Source organism: Lacerta agilis, chromosome 2, assembly GCF_009819535.1.
Source record: "Lacerta agilis isolate rLacAgi1 chromosome 2, rLacAgi1.pri, whole genome shotgun sequence".
In the NCBI taxonomy this organism is placed as follows: domain Eukaryota; kingdom Metazoa; phylum Chordata; class Lepidosauria; order Squamata; family Lacertidae; genus Lacerta; species Lacerta agilis.
The window spans coordinates 107,151,355-107,167,845 of NC_046313.1; the positions used below are offsets into that span (position 1 = coordinate 107,151,355).

Here is a 16,491-nt window from a genome sequence, read left to right on the forward strand (position 1 = left end):
ATTTGGTATAAATACCAAAACTTGAATCGCCAAATGGGGGGCAACTCAGGAGAGAGAAGTGGAATTCTCATAGTTGTGACAATGGTCAATGGCTCAGGTGGGTTTTTTTTAAGAAATACATGGGGCAAACTATCAAAGATCGTAGGCATAATGGATTTATGCCATTTGCAGGGTGAGGGGCATTGTGTGGAATAACTGGTTTATTTGTGGCTTTGTTGGCTCACCAAAGGAATCTCAGCGGCCACTGTGAAACAGGATACTAGATTAGTTATTTAAACAATATTTTATATATAAATGCAAGGCTCTTTCCATCCCCAGGGGTCTCAGGGAGGAGCTGCTACTACAAGCACAGCGTAAACTCATATACAGGTGAAACTCGAAAAATTAGAATATCATGGAAAGGTTTATTTCTTTCGGTAATTCAACTTAAAAGGTGAAACTAATATATGAGATGGACTCATGACATGCAAAGCGAGATATGTCAAGCCTTTATTTGTTATAATTGTGATGATTATGGCGTAGAGCTGATGAGAACCCCAAATTAACAATTTCAACTTTGGGGTTTTCATCAGCTGTATGCGCCATAATCATCACAATTATAACAAACAAAGGCTTGACATATCTCGCTTTGCATGTCATGAGTCTATCTCATATTAAATAAACTCCAGTAGCTAATGAAAACAATTGCTTACATAAATGGACTTTTCCACGATATTCTAATTTTTTGAGTTTCACCTGCATAGACACTTGACCATCCCACTCTTTCCGCACTCTGGTTTCAAGATCGCTGAGAGGCGGAAAAACTATTAGATAAAACAAACTTTATTAAAAGAGACCCTGTCTTCGCCCCAACACAAGAGGAGCAGCCGCCCTCGGCAACAGCAGGCTTTTCACTCCCATAAAATATCCAACTCTAAACCCTCACTCCTGGCTCTCCTGAGGAAGTCATCGTAGTCTGCCCTGAAGATGCGTGAGCACGCCGACAAATCGATGACGCTCAGCTGGTTTTCAGAGGATAACAGCAGGTGGATTGTGCTTCCAGACACCCTGGCTTCCGTCAGAGAGAGCTTCTGGAGGCGTGTCAGGGCTGCTCCCGGAAGCTCCAGCAACTTTTCAAACACCCTGTCCAGAGAGAAAGGCAGGCAGGACAGGAACAATCTTTCTAGTCGTGGCGAATGTTTCAGCAGGGACACAAGGCATGCTGTCAACACAGCTTTGTTCTGGGAAGGAATGGTGTAACCTGTGTCAGTGTACATCAGGGAAAGGTTCCAGAGGTGGGGGAACTGATGAGGCGTGGGGCTGAAATTTCCCTCCAAGGCTTCAACAGCTTCCTCCTCATCAGACTCGCACTCTTCTGAAGTAAGGAACTCAACCCAGAATTTCCTGAGGTTCAGGCAGTGGCCCAGCAAGGTCCAGAAGGAAGAGGCATCATCGCAGAAAATGTTACTCAGCGTAAGGGAGTGGAGCTGCGCCCCAAGGGCGGCTGCCATTGGCAGAAGATTCTCGACATCCCACGAACTGTCGTCGCCGCACTGGAGGGTCAGGCAGGAGATGTGGCGCCAGGGTGCAAAGTCCTGGCCAAAGCCAGGGCTGCCTTCGAGAATCAGAGTCACGTCTGCCAAGTGCGGGCACACGGCGAAAACGCCGGGCAGGCAGCTCAATAACACTTTGTCCAATTCCGTGAGGGCCAGCGTGATCCTGTGGCTGCTATGGGCGGACATCCTGCGTCTCGCCAGCTGCTCCAGCGAGGGGAACTCGGGGGCAACCGGGGCGTCGTCAAACTGCCGCCTGTGGATCACGCACACGGCCTCCGGAACGAAAGCGTGGTCCAAGACCGTCAGGCCGCGCAAGGCCAACAGCAGAAAGACCAAGTGCCGAAGCATGCAGTGGGGGAGAGGTTTACGCATCAGGTATCTGGCTCTGAGCACCTTCAAGGTCGGGCAGCGGAGGGAGCCCGTGGCAGGGTCGTAGGCCAAGTGGAGGAGGCACTCTGGAGACAGCCTCCTGCAATCGACGACGTCCAGTTCGAGAAGCTGCTGGCAGTGGGAGGCCACGGCTGCAAGCACCGGGGCATCGCACTGGGTATCCGACAGGTTGAGTCTGGCGAGGCTCGGCAAAGCTTTCACCAGGTCGACGAGGGTTTCTGCAGGGATCCGGCTGCAGCCTTTGATATCCAGGGAAGACAGGTTCTACCGTGTCAAGGAAAGAGAAAGGTTTGCTTTTGCTCACATACAACAGCGTTTGCCCGACCTCCAGATTCGCCAGACTACAAATCCCATCAACCTCAGCCAGCACAGAAGGCGTATGGAGCAGCACCAAGTTGGCAGAAGTCGTTGTAAGTAAATGGCAGGTCGTGTGTTAATGTGTTGGGCTCACTCATCACATCTATCTGACCAGGTAAAGGAGGTTCCATGGAGCCACTGTGTGTGTGTGTTTGTGTGTGTGTGTCCCTTAATGTCTGCCCTACAGGCACACCTACCAAAACATGGCACCCTTTGCCTGTTGTCGTATGTCGCGCAAAATGCACACAAGGCAGAAATTGCTGGCCCAACGTCCCACTGTTAATGGTCCCTCTCTGTTCACAAAGCATCATACTAAGAGCACAGTGGCCCGTAGTACCAATGCAGTAAGTAAGAAACGCATAAAAGAAACCTCCCTTCTCACCAAGGAACTGGCCTCGTAAGCACTCACCGATTTATTGTGGGATTAGCTTTTGTGAACTGGAAAACAAGAGGCTCTGGCTTGAGCACAACTCTCTATGCATCTACACTAGCCCACAAAACGTGCCACAACCAGTTCCCATCCAGGGGTGAGGGCCTGAGGGCCACGTTCCTCCCTGGGCAATCTTTCGAGGGCTGCATGTCAGTGGTGGTTGTGGCGACAGGCAAAGCACAATGCATGCGAATGTTGTGCTTGTGTGGTAGGCTAGATTCTGTGCATGCTCTCTGCAGGACTGGGATGTTTTGCTGCTGGAGGAAAAAAACAAAAAACCCCACAGCTGCTATCCCTGTACAATCATACCTCAGGTTGCGAACGTGATCCGTGCGGGAGGCCCATTCGCAACCCGCAGTGTTCGCAGCCTGAAGCGCCACACCTGTGCATGCACGTGATGCAATTGGGAGCTTCTGCGCATGCGCATGGCATCATTTTGCGCTTCTGCGCACGTGCGAGTGCCAAAACCCAGAAGTAACCCGTTCCGCTATTTCCGGGTTTGGTGCGGTCCGCAACCCGTAGAGTTCATAACCGGAGGTATGACCGTATTTTGTCACCAGAACACCATGCTGCTGCTACCGCAGAGGGCAAGGGCTTAGCAGGGGGGCAGGGGGGGGGCTCAGCCACGTGAGAGGCTTAACCAAACTATTTTCCCTCTGCACTTTCTAGACACAGGTACACACTTTTCCAGACCGCGTCCGAGCACTCCTTGCCGCCGCCGCCGCCACACTCCCTGTGAAAACCCACACTTCAATGCTTTCTGAAATCAACGGAGAACCCAAATTGCCGTTTGTTCCGATTCAACGTTACATAGCGGGGTTTTCCTGGGGAAAGCGGTTGGGTATGTGGGAAGTGCTTGGACACCCAAGGCTGTTCCCAGAAAGCGTGGAGCAGAAGTTAAGTGTGGGTGAGCCCTTTGGTTCACGCAGCAATCATTTTATTAAATGGAGGCTTTCCCTATACTGACCTCCAGTCTCTCTCTCCCCTGTGGATCGTGCGCCCAGACTGTTCTGAGATAATCAGATGGCCCAACATCAATAGCAACAACAACAACAACAACAACATATTATTTATACCCCGCCCATCTGGCTGGGCTTCCCCGGCCACTCTGAGCGGCCCCCAACAGAATATTACAAACATTAAAAACTTCCCTATAACAGGGCTGCCTTCACATGTCTTCTAAAAGTCAGATAGTTGCTTATTTCCTTGACATTTTTGGGGAGGGCGTTCCAGAGGCAGTGGTGGAGGAACACGCTGCAGCCCCCGGAGTGGAGAAAAGGTGGTGGCATGGCTGGCGCATGGCACAGGGGTGTGGCGTGTCGCCCGTGGGTGGGGTGGCGCATGGTGTGGGAGCATGGCACGTGCCGACCATCCCGGGAGGCGGCGGCACGCGTCTCGGGTGGGGGGGGGAGGCTGCAATGGAACCCTTTCCCCAAATGCTACCTGGTGTAGCCCATTCCCCCACCCCTTCATACGCCAGTGTCCACAGGACGGGCACCACTACCAAGAAGGCCCTCTGGCTGGTTCCCTGTAACCTCACTTCTCACAGGGAGGGAACCGCTAGAAGGCCCTCAGAGCTGGACCTCAGTGTCCGGGCTGAACGATGGGGGTGGAGACGCTCCTTCAGGTACACTGGGCCGAGGCCATTTAGGGCTTTAAAGGTCAGCACCAACACTTTGAATTGTGCTTGGAAACGTACTGGGAGCCAATGCAGGTCTCTCAGGACTGGTGTAATATGGTCTCAGCGGCCACTCCCAGTCACCAGTCTAGCTGCCGCATTCTGGATTGTCATTTCCGGGTCACCTTCAAAGGCAGAGCACATTGCAGTAGTCCAAGCGGGAGATAACTAGTGCGTGCACCACTCTGGTGAGACAGTCTGCAGGCAAGTAGTGTCTCACCCTGCGTACCAAATGGAGTTGGTAGACAGCTGCCCTGGACACAGAATCGACCTGTGCCTCCATGGGCCGCTGCGAGTCCAAAATGACTCCCAGGCTGTGCACCTGGTCTTTCAGGGGCACAGTTGCCCCATTCAGGACCAAAGTCTCCCTCTAAGCTGCCCGCCACGTCCCCCAAAAAACAGTACTTCTGTCTTGTCAGGATTCAACCTCAATCTTAACCGCCATCCTCAAACCACCTCCGGACACTCACACAAATAGAGAGGGCTACCGTATTTTCTGGCATATAAGACGACTGGGCGTATAAGACGACCCCCAACTTTTCCAGTTAAAATATAGAGTTTGAGATATACTCGACCACAGATTCTCCACCCGGCGTATAAGACGACCCCCAACTTTTGAGAAGACTTTCATGGATTAAAAAGTAGTCTTATACGCCAGAATATACAGTAATTTACAAATAGTGGAAACCCGGCCGCTTGGAAATGGTGCTTCACCCTGCGACAAGAACTTGAACTGAGTCAATTGCTGTGTTGTTACCAGTTTTGACTTTCTTAAAAAGGAATGAAGTTGAGACCAGGTGAACCATGGAAACGAGACACCCCCAAATTTCTCTTTCACTGCAGGGACCGGTACGGGACTCTGCATATAAAGTTTCCGCAAACCATTGTTTCTCCAAGCCCCATTCCTCCACATTAAGAGCCCTGTGCTTGTTATAACCATGGGATAAGCGAAGGCGTGTCAGTCATGAATCTGGGTATGATCAGGTGCCCAGCACATTATGAGTTAACACCCACTCTATGTGACTGGCAGCTCACTCGCAAGAGGCGGGGCTTTTCGACCTTTTAAAAGGGGAGAATGGCAGTTGGGCAGTTGGTCAGGGTTAGAGGGTTAGAGGGTGAGCGGGTTGGAGAGAGCTCGTGAGAGGTTAGGCTTTGGGAAGGGAAGGAAAGGTTTTTATCCTTGCTATGTTGTAACAAAGCTAACGTACATGAAAAGAAGAATTGTAACCGCATTTAACCTGAACATCCATGTTATTTAAGTTACCTCAATAAACTTTTTTGTGTTTCAACGTTCGTGGACTCTGGCAGTGCATCAGTGCCTAAAGAGGTGTGACTGAGGGGAGAGAACAAAGGTTTTCCTGTGGAAGAGGAAACGGGTGGTTTATTCTCCTGTCATACAGAGGGCTGGGCAGTGAAGGTGCCACGCAGTTGCCAAAAGGGAAGGCAAGCTGCAGTAGTTTGGGAACCCGGGTAGGGAGATCCCAAGGTGGCAAGAGGTTTTCGAACGTGGAGCACTGAGGTACCCCAAAGACATCTCCCACCTTAGGATTCATTTTAGTCGTCGGTGAAACCTAGGGAGAGACACGGTCTGGGGAAGCGTTAAAAAGTGTGAGGGCTCTTAAGAGATTAAAAGGGTCCCTCACAGCGTGTCAAGTGAGCCAAGCCGCCAGCAGCAGAGTGCAAGGGAGGGATGGGCAGGCAGGTGCGAGCAAGACTCCCATCATATAAGAGCCCCACACAGACAGGCCGGGAGGCAGCAAGAGAGGGGTGTCCCCATTTTAGAGGAAGGAGAACCGAGTCAGAGCACAAAGCACACACACACACACCTTACCCTGCAACGCAGTGCGATGATGTCGGCCACGGCCTTGGTGACCAGCGTCGGGAACTTTTCCAAGCTCAGCACCGTCAGCTGCGGCACCAGGAGGAAGCACAGGATCGGGCGGTTCAAGTGATCGACTTCCTCCATTAACTCGAACAGCTTCTGGACAAGGGAATCAGCTGGATGGGGAGGAAATACCCAGATACCAAAACGAAGCTCTGCACAACAAAGCTAGAAGCAAACCAGAAGGTGCAGAGGGTGATAGCAGGACATTACAGGGAATGTTCCCCCTGGTTACAGGGAACCAGCCGGAGGGCCTTCTTGGTGGTGGCACCTGCCCTGTGGAACGCCCTCCCGTCAGATGTCAAGGAAGTAAACAACCATCCGATTTTTAGAAGACACCTGAAGGCAGCCCTGCTTAGGGAATCTGAAGTATCTGAAGAAGTGTGCATGCACACGAAAGCTCATACCAAGAACAAACTCACTTGGTCTCTAAGGTGCTACTGGAAAGAATTTTCTATTTTGTTTCTGCTTAGGGAAGTTTTTAATGTTTTAATGTATTTTTAATCTTTTGTTGGAAGCCACCCAGAGTGGCTGGGGAAACCCAGACAGATGGGCAGGGTATAAATAATAAATTAATATTACTATCATTATTATTATTATTACTACTACTACTATTAGCATGCTGCCTGGCAAAGACTTTGCCGGATTTTGCTTAGCTTTTAAAATCTGGGTAGCCAAGTGATTCTACCGGAACAGGAAACTGCATAGGGAAAGGTGCTGCTAAGAGCTGGACTGGGGAACTTTGCTGTGGACCACAACTCCCATCATCTCTGACTACAGGCCATGCTGGCTGGGGCTCATGGGAATCGGAGTCCAACAGCAGCTGGACAGCCGCCAGCTCTGCCTTTAGAGATAGAGCCTTCCTACATAGGCAGCTTTTCTAGCCAGGTGAGCATGAGGACCAGTTTACAGGACCACCTGCATGGGAGGCTCAAAGATGCAAACTGCAGAAGCCACAGGGCCAAGACCGCCCCCCCCCCAATGCTTCGCCAAATTGCCTTTTTCAAATGCAATCTGTGGCTTGGCCATTGGGTCTTTGTGGCCGGTCTCTCCTCTGCCTCCCATCTGTCATGCCCCTCTTACGCAGCCAGATGTGGGGCTCTGCAACAGAGCGAACACGGTGCCCGTCCTGTTGGTTTTCCACACAAGCTTTGGCCCAGATGAGCTGGATATTTTCAGCCACATTCTCCAGGCACAGCCATTCCAGCGAGCGGACCGTTCTCCTCTTGGGCATGAAGCTGCTGGAGGCAGAAGCATGAGAGAAGGGTGAGAGGGAAAGATAAGCCTTTGCAAGGTAGGTTTTCAAGTCAAAACAAAACACCACAACTGATCTGTTAAGATCCTGCCAAGTACTGTTTGCTTTCTTATTGTGCCAGGTAAAGGAACCCCTGCCCATTAGGTTCAGTCACGGACGACTCTGGGGTTGCGGCGCTCATCTCGCTTTATAGGCCAAGGGAGCTGGAGTACAGCTTCCGGGTCATGTGGCCAGCATGGCTAAGCCGCTTCTGGCGAACCAGAGCAGCACACAGAAACGCCATTTACCTTCCCCCTATTTATCTACTTGCACTTTGAGGTGCTTTTGAAATGCTAGGTTGGCAGGAGCAGGGACCGAGCGACAGGAGCTCACCCTGTCGTGGGGATTCGAACCGCCAAACTTCTGATCGGCAAGCCCTAGGCTCTGTGGTTTAGACCACAGCGCCACCCGTGTCCCATTGTGTCAGGTATGCACAAGTTATTTCCTGGCACCCCGCAAGCCAAGTGTCATGACGCATGTGCACGGAGTGACGCCTCCGCCTGGGCCACTGAGGAGGGGCGTCACGCTTGTGGCTGGCGTGACGCCCCTCCTCACTGGCCCGCCCCTCTCCGTTCCCCGGGAGCCCAGCCAGCAAAAAAATCTGGCTGGGCATGGAGAGTGGCGGGCCAGCGAGGAGGGGTGACAACCCTGCTTGCTAACCCGCCCCTCTCCATACCCCGGCTCCGCTCAGGGACCCCAGCAGCGAAAAAAGCCGCTGAAAGGGGGAGAGACCCCTTTCAGTGGCTTTCTTCACTGCTGGCTGGAGGCGCCGATTGCGGGGGGGGCGGGGCCCCGCCCTGAGTGTCACCCCCCCAGGGCACTACCTGGGGTGCCCCCCCCCCACGCAGTACTGATGTCCTTTCAGAGCCAGATGATCTGGTTTATCTAATTTTAACTGAATGATTTTCAATGAAAACAAAATGAGACGTTTTCATTCAGTTTCTGAAAGTTTCCCTGTTAGGAGAGGGTACACATTTATAAAATAATTTCTAACTCAACTTTGTATTTCATATTCTTTGGTGCTGAATACTCATCAGCCAGCCTTGCTGGAATCTGTATCAGCCAGCCCAAAATTAGCCAAGTATTCCCAAAGGTGGGCAAAAACGTTAAGTCAGGACTTGCTGGCTGATCACTGGGTGTAACGCTGCAGAGCAGCTAATGTTTCGGACTGCCAAACATTTAAACACTAGCAACTATATATGGCTGCTGAAACAACAACTGGGCGGGCGAGAAGAGATTCGGACTAATTATTCGTGTGAAAAGACACCATTTATTTCTAATTTTGTTTTCAAGTGCTTTAAGACTGTTACGCACCAGCTTGGGAGGGCAGAATGCCCTTATTAGGTACTTCACAATGGGAAAGGAAGTCCTAGACCAGGCATAGGCAAACTCGGCCCTCCCATGATCCCTAGCTAACAGGACCAGTGGTCAGGGATTGGTGGGAATTGTAGTCCCAAAACATTTGGAGGGCCGAGTTTGCCTATGCCTGTCCTAGACTGAAGTTATGTTCTTCTGTCTTTAATTTTAAGCTTGCATTGTTAAGCTTTATAATCCAACCTTTACCAGACAGTGCCAGAAACGGGTATATCCAGGCACAGTAGAATCAATTTAACAAATTATAAGCAACAGGGCACAGCTCTAAGCGTATTCCTGAGTCAGAGAGCCACTATGGGGAATGCAACACCAGGGGTTGGTGGTGCACATCGGAAATCTAACCAGGGGGAGGAAGAAGCGGAAAAAATAGGATTTTGCAAGGCTCCCTTGTGCATTGCTGGCTACAGACCCGTCGAAGGCACACTCCGGAATCGAGACGCGGAGGGAAAGTCGGAAGAAACAGCCCGCGGCTGTCGAGACAAGCCGCCTCGCGCTTGCCTTTTAGAAATCAAAAGCAGAATTCCTGGCCCAAACTAAGACGCGCCCCGAGGTCAGGAAACCCACGAGGTGGTCGCGGCGGGGGTTCACGAGCTGGGGCCAAGACCGGCGGAGCAGCGGAAGCCACTGAGCCCATTACTGCCTCCCAGGAAGGCTCGGCAGGTGCCCCAGAATAAGGCCGAAGAAAGCGGAGCAAAAAGCGCACTTGGGGGAGGCGCCCGAGAGACGCGCCCCTCCTGGGCCACCTGCGTACTCTACTGAAGTCCGGAGGGCGGGTGACGGGCGCAGAGGGCTCCCCCCCCAAAAAAAATGCACCCTGGCCGCCCCCCCTCTAACAACCGTCTGGGGGTAGGAGTGGATCTGCCCACCAGAAAGCTCCGACAGGTCCCACATTTCCTCTCCCGCCTCCAGGCTTCGCTTGTGGACGGCACTGCAGCCGCCCTCCTGCGTAAATACCGCCCGCTTCTCCGGCGGTTATTGCAGCGCCCAGGACGCCCACCGCCCTCTCCTTCCCCGCTGCCTTGGGGGGTTGGGGTGGGAAGGCAAAGCAGCCTCGTCCCGCTCCTTTCTTCCCTTCCGCCGCGGAGCTCTTGCCTTGCCTCTACGGGCGCGCCGTCGAAAGAACAGGAGCGAAAACGCACGTGGCGGGCAGGAACCAAAATTAACACTCGCGGCGGGGGCGGGGCCTCTTCAAGGTTCGGCCCGGGTAAGCCACGCCCCCTCATGGAAGGCGGCGTTTTCCTAGACGGGGTTGGGTCCCAGCTGTGTGTTGCGCCTGCGCAGTGCAGTCGGAGCCCGGCAGGTGTAAGCGCGCCCTTAATGGGAGCGTCTGTTGCCTTAGCGACCGGGCTCGTGACTGGCGGTGCGCGCTGCGATTGGTTGGCTCCGGGGCTGAGGCTTGAGGGAGCGCTGGCTGGGATACTCCTTGGGGTGTCCTTGCATCCACCAAAAACAGCTGGAGAGCCAGGTTTGGGAAACACTGATTTATTAAGGCATAAAAATCCCAGAAGCGTTCCTTGCTATGAAAAACAACAATGTAACAACTCTTGGGCTGCAGCCCTTTCAGGGTCTCCCCCAATACAAGCTCCCTCAATACAGCTATGCCCGCAGGATTTCCCCCACGTGGCTCCTGGGGCCCTTCCCAGGCTCTGTGCCTCTAAGCCACGCCCCCTATTGACCACGCCCCTTTCGCTCGCTTGCAAAAACAATTACAGGTAGGTAGCCGTGTTGCTCTGCCATAGTAAAAAAAAAAAAAATCCTTCCAGTAGCACCTTAGAGACCAACTAAGTTTGTTCTTGGTATGAGCTTTCGTGTGCATGCACACTTCTATCTCGCAAAAACAAGGCTGTCTGAAGATGCACATCAAAGCTCCGACATAGGCAGAAGTTAGGCAAGGTGTGCGCGCCATGCCTTAAGGGGTGTCTTTGTGAGTGAGATGTTCTGATTTTCTTATCTATCTCCAATCAAATTGATGTTCTTATCTTCTGCCCCCCCACCCCACTCCATGAGAACTTTTGTTATTATTATTTAAGCAACTAATGTGGAAATGTGGAGAACTGGGTTTAAGGGTGGAAAAACATGACATCGTGAACTCAAAAAGGACAGACTGGCTCACCCTTAAGAACCCTTGATTCTCTCACCGCTGCTGTTTTGTTGTTCTTGTCCTTCTGTTTAGCTAATAAAACTAAAGTTTTTTTTTTAAAAAAAATTATACAGAGAAAGGGAACGCCACTTCCCTCATTCTTGAGACAGGGGCCTGATGCATTAAGGAAGTAAGAAAGGGAATGTGAGAAACCTTAGTTCACTGTCCCAACTCCTCAGCGGGGGCGGGGAAGGACAGAGTTGTTTATCCGTTAAAAGGAGGGAGGAGAAGGAACATAACAGAAGCCAAAAGGAGCCATTGCCTCTCCCCAATTCATTATTATAAATAGATGTAGAGAGCACAATTATTAAGTAGTGGGTGGACATAGAATAAAGGCAAGGCTTAATCCATTGTTATCCTCAGTGGGGCTCTTGTATGCCCCAGAGCTTGCCCTCCCTTGAAGCAGAAGCAGGAAAGTAAACACCCTGGCACTAACAGAAATCAGAAAGCGAAACCAAGCCTGTTCGTTTTTGCCCAGGGAGAGGCCGCCATGGCAGCTGGAACCCCCGAGAAGGAGCTTGGTGAAGAAGTGACTTGCTCCATCTGCCTGGAGTACTTCAAAGATCCAGTGACTACAAACTGTGGGCACAATTTCTGCCGAGCCTGCCTCAGAAAGTTGCGGGATAACCCTTTTTGCCCTCAGTGCAGAGCAGCCTTGAAGCCACGGCAATTCAAGCCAAACAGGAAACTGGCAAATGTGGTCGAAATAATCAGGAAAATTGAGGAACGGAAAAAGGCTGAGCTGTGTAAGGGGGACCAGGAGCCCTGCAAACTCTTCTGCAAGGATGACCAGGTCCTCATATGCGTGATCTGCAACCTATCCAAGGAGCACCGAGATCATCACGTCGTCACTGTGCAGGAGGCTGCCCAGGAGTATAAGGTAGGGAATTGCCACTGTTCGGGGGCCCAGATGGATAGAGCAAGAGGAGACACAATAGATGCGTCTGAAATGGCACATGTTGCGGAGAGCATTGCTGTTCTTTCATTTAAGCCAGCACTAGGCAGAAGGTAAGGGATGCAGGTGGCACTGTGGCCTAAACCACAGAGCCTAGGGCTTGCAGATCAGAAGGTCGGCGGTTTGAATCCCCGCAACGGGGTGAGCTCCCATTGCTCGGTCCCAGCTCCTGCCAACCTAGCAGTTCGAAAGCACGTCAAGTGCAAGCAGATAAATAGGTACAGCTCCGGTGGGAAGGTAAACGGCGTTTCCGTGCGCTGCTCTTGTTCGTCAGAAGCAGTTTAATCATGCTGGCCACATGAGCCAGAAGCTGTCTGTGGACAAACGCCAGCTCCCTCGGCCTATAGAGCGAGATGAGTACCGCAACCCCAGAGTTGTCTGCAACTGGACCTAATGGTCAGGGGTACCTTTACCTTTACCTTTAGGCAGAAGGTAGTTTGGGATCTGCTGGTGGAACTGTAGGTGATTTGCAGTAGGTTGGAAAGGCCCCTTGATTCCTAAATGTTTAATAATAATAATAATAATAATAATAGCACAAATGCCTTTCACCGGCTACTGCTGGTGTGCCAGCTGTTACCATTCTTGGACTGGGATAGTCTGGCCAAGGTGATCCATGCATTAGTTACCTTAAGACTCATGTGTTTCAATGTGCTCTATGTGTGGGGCCACCTTTGGGTGTGGTTTGGAGACTCCAGCTGGTGCAAAATGCTGCAGATAAGACAGTTCACAGGGACAGACTATCGCCAACGTGTAACTCTGGTGCTCAAAGATTGCACCGGCTGTGCATGCGCTACCAGGTTCTTGTATTAATTGTATTGCGTTCAAGGTTCTTGTGTTAATTTGGGTCCAGGGCGCCTCAAGGACTGCCTTATTCCTTATATCCCTCCCTGATCAATGTGATATTTGAGGAGGACATTGCAGTGGTGTAGCAAGGTCAGGTGGTACCCGGTGCAGAATATTTTTTTTGTTACCCCCCCCCCACAAACACACATTGAAATCTGTCAAAGAGAGCCGCACAGGCGATCCCGATGCAGATCCCGCCTTCTCCCCCTCCCCCCCTCCAGGTTGTTAGTAGTCCCCCTTTGCTTGGATGCAGGACTCAGGTCCACCAGGAGCCTTGAGTTCTGTATTGTAGGTCCAGCTATCGAGAACTCACTTCCAGTTGAGATCAGACAACCCTGTTGAACTTCCAGCACCAACTGAAGACATTTTTCTTCCAGCGCGCATTTAAATTGAAGTCCGATTTTATGGTTTTTGCCCATGTGTTACCTTTTCTGCATCGTATTTCTTGTACCCCGATTAGATACAATTGTAGTTAAGTGGCATATAAAGTGTTTAAATAAACGAAAGACCTACAATTCGAGTATGCAAAATAGAGGTGGGGTCATGTAGCGGATCACAAGAGGACTGTGTTGGTGGTGGTGTTGTCGTTGTTGTCGCCCCGGCAGCCAACACCAGGAAGCTTTGAAATTAAGAGCTGGGCCTCATCTACAGCCCATCGGATCAGTTTTAAGGAACTCAGTTGGGGGAAACTGGACTGGCTGACTAAGCAAAAGTCTTTTTTCTTTGTTTGTGCAGGGAAAAATCGAGGCCCAGCTCCAGGCCCTGGAGAGAAAGAAAGAAAACATTGTGCACCGGGAACAGGCTGAAGATGAGAAGAAGCAGAGATATTTAGTAGGTGTTTGTTCCTCTAGCTCCAATACTGGGAATGAGAATGGACCGGGCTGCTCAGTCCTCGAGGAAGCAAACATCTCCGTGTTCAGCATGAGCACCCCATGTTGTTCCTCGGTACCAACATGGCTGATCCAGCACGTGCAGGTTCTCTCCTGGGTGGCTGGTGGCGCTAAGTGGTGCCTTGCATGTGTGAAGGATTGCTGGGGACACAGAGGACACAACCATGCAGCCCGTTCACACATTCAGCAAGCTGCTGATTGCTAACTAATTGACAAGTGGACTACGGGCTTGTGTGAACACACCCTCGGTGCTCAATTCATTGCCCCCCCCCAAAAAAAATTGGTTTAGAGAAGAACCGCCCATAGCCTAATGGTAGAGCATCTTTGCACGCGGAAAGTCCCAGTTTCAATTATGTGCATCTTCACGTAGGGCTAGGAGCAAATTATTTCTGAAATCCTGGAGAGACACTGCGGACAACACTTAGCTAGATGGGCCACTGCTCTTCCTCGGTATAAGGCAGCTTTCTGTGTTGCTATGTGACATCCAAAGCCCTTTGATTATAAGGTTGAAAACAGGGAAATGCTATCTTCCACCAAAGACCCAAATGGGACGCGGATGGTGCTGTGGGTTAAACCACTGAGCCTAGGGCTTCCTGATCGGAAGGTTGGCGGTTCGAATCCCTGCGATGAGGTGAGCTGTCATTGCTCAGTCCCAGCTTCTGCCCACCTAGCAGTTCAAAAGCACATCAAAGTGCAAGTAGATAAATAGGTACCACTCCAGCGGGAAGGTAAATGGCTTTTCGGTGTGCTGCTCTGGTTCGCCAGAAGCAGCTTAGGCATGCTGGCCACATGACCCGGAAGCTGTACGCCGGCTCCCTCGGCCAGTAACGCGAGATGAGCGCCGCAATCCCCACGACTGGACCTAATGGTCAGGAGTCACTTTACCTTTACCTTTACCAAAGACCCGAGTACAGTCATACCTTGGATCCCGAATGCCACAAACCCGGAAGTGGTTGTTCCGGTTTCCAAAAGTTCTTTTGGAAGCCGAACATCCGAAGGTGTTTCTGTGGTTTCTGCAGGAGCTTCCTGCAGCCAATCAGAAGCCGTGCTTTGTGTTTTCGAGCGTTTTGGAAGTCGAACGGTCTTCCAGTACGGATTCCGTTCGGCTTCCAAGGTATGACTGTACCACAAATTTCCTCAAGCTCATTATTGTCATTGTAAAGGTAAAGGGACCCCTGGCCATTAGGTCAAGTCGTACACAACTCTGGGGTTGCGGCGCTCATCTCACTTTATTGGCCGAGGGAGCCGGCGTACAGCCTCCGGGTCATGTGGCTAGCATGACTAAGCCGCTTCTGGCGAAACCAGAGCAGCACACGGAAACGCCGTTTACCTTCCCGCCGGAGCGGTACCTATTTATCGACTTGCACCTTGACGTGCTTTCGAACTGCTAGGTTGGCAGGAGCTGGGACTAAGCAACGGGAGCTCACCCCGTCGCGGGGATTCAAACCGCCAACCTTCTGATCGGCAAGCCCTAGGCTCAGTGCTTTAAACCACAGCGCCACCCGCTTCACCTCTTTTTGTCATTGTAGACACATGCAAAATAGATGCTCCAGCAGGCATTTTCAAAATTACTGAATTATTCAATATTCAATTTAAAATAAGCGTTTTAAACTATCATTGAGGCACATTTTGAATCAACGTAGCAGGCTGTTGAGGTATAAGGTGCCCAGCAAACGTTTAAAGAGAGTATATAGATAAGGGTCTTGTGGAGGCCATCAGAGAAGCATCATGTGCCAAATTAATTTGTTGCTACAGGCACACACTGTTACTTAATTTGGAGGGGTTGTATGCCCTCCCCCTCATCCCCCTAAAAATCTGCTCCAGGGGGTTCCCCCATTCCTCTGGAGCAGATTTGAGGTTGCCTGGGGGCTGTAGAAAAGGAACTGGAAGTTCTGTTGTGTGAATAGAAGTGTGTTGTGTAAGTGGAACAGCAGTGCTGGATACAACCCTGTCTTCTATCCCACTGTTGCCGCCTTCCCTGTCTGTCTCTTTTTTCCCCTTGCCCCTCTAGTTGCAGGTAGGAGTGGAGAAACTCAATATCAGGTGTGCTTTTAAGCAAATGCAGAAGTCCCTTAAGGAAAACGAGCGCCGTTGGCTGGCCCAGCTAGGGGATCTGGAGAGAGAGGTTGAGAAGACATGGAAAGAAAATGTTGCCAGCCTCTCCGAGGAGTCTTCCCGCCTCAAGTTGCTGATCAACGACATGGAGCGGAAGAGGCAGCAGCCAGACAGCGAATTCTTGCAGGTGAGACTTGAGACAGAGATGCACCCCACTCCCTTGTTATGTAAAAATGCGTCTAGACATTCCGTTGCTGCGCCCATAACCTAGGTTTAAGGCGCCATTTAGCTCCTAGTTTTCATATCTCAGTTTCTAACACTGTATAAGAATTATTAAATGCAGTCATACCTCAGGTTGCGTACTCCGCAAACACAGAAGTAAAGATCGCCATGCACACACAGAGCGTTCTGCACATTCAGCGCATGCGCAGAAGCATTCTGTGCAGTTTGTGCATGCGCGAAAGCTCAATATTGAGCAGAAAATGGACGCTTGGGTTGCGTACTTATCGGGGTGCGAACGGAACCCCGGAACGGATCAGGTACGTAACCTGAGGTACCACTGTAAATCTGAAACAAGGCAACTGACACAGCCATCCTTCAAAATTTGAACTTCTCTGAATTTTGCCACGCACGTCTCCAGTGAAACACTGTGCACAAAAATGCCTATA

At 51.2% G+C, this 16,491-nt stretch overlaps 2 protein-coding genes across 2 annotated transcripts in view; both read right to left on the reverse strand.

Moving 5' to 3' along the window:
• LOC117042396 (oocyte zinc finger protein XlCOF6-like) overlaps nt 1-16,491 on the reverse strand; it is a 449,944-nt gene that overhangs the window by 129,156 nt on the left and 304,297 nt on the right. The window lies entirely within an intron of this gene.
• Nucleotides 864-7,509, reverse strand: LOC117042135. Its single transcript, XM_033141625.1, has 2 exons — nt 7,356-7,509; nt 864-2,189 (listed from the first exon to the last, which is right to left on the reverse strand). Exons 1-2 carry the CDS (start codon nt 7,455-7,457, stop codon nt 891-893), a joined length of 1,401 nt encoding a protein of 466 aa, XP_032997516.1. The 5' UTR covers nt 7,458-7,509; the 3' UTR covers nt 864-890.

Bases quoted from the DNA above. Each gene is read 5' to 3' on its own strand.
- LOC117042135 (XM_033141625.1), bottom strand. From the start codon at position 7,457: ATGTGGCTGAAAATATCCAGCTCATCTGGGCCAAAGCTTGTGTGGAAA. The intron at 2,190-7,355 runs GTAAGAGGGGCA...TTGACACGGTAG, and splicing joins AGAGCCCCACATCTGGCTGC to AACCTGTCTTCCCTGGATAT.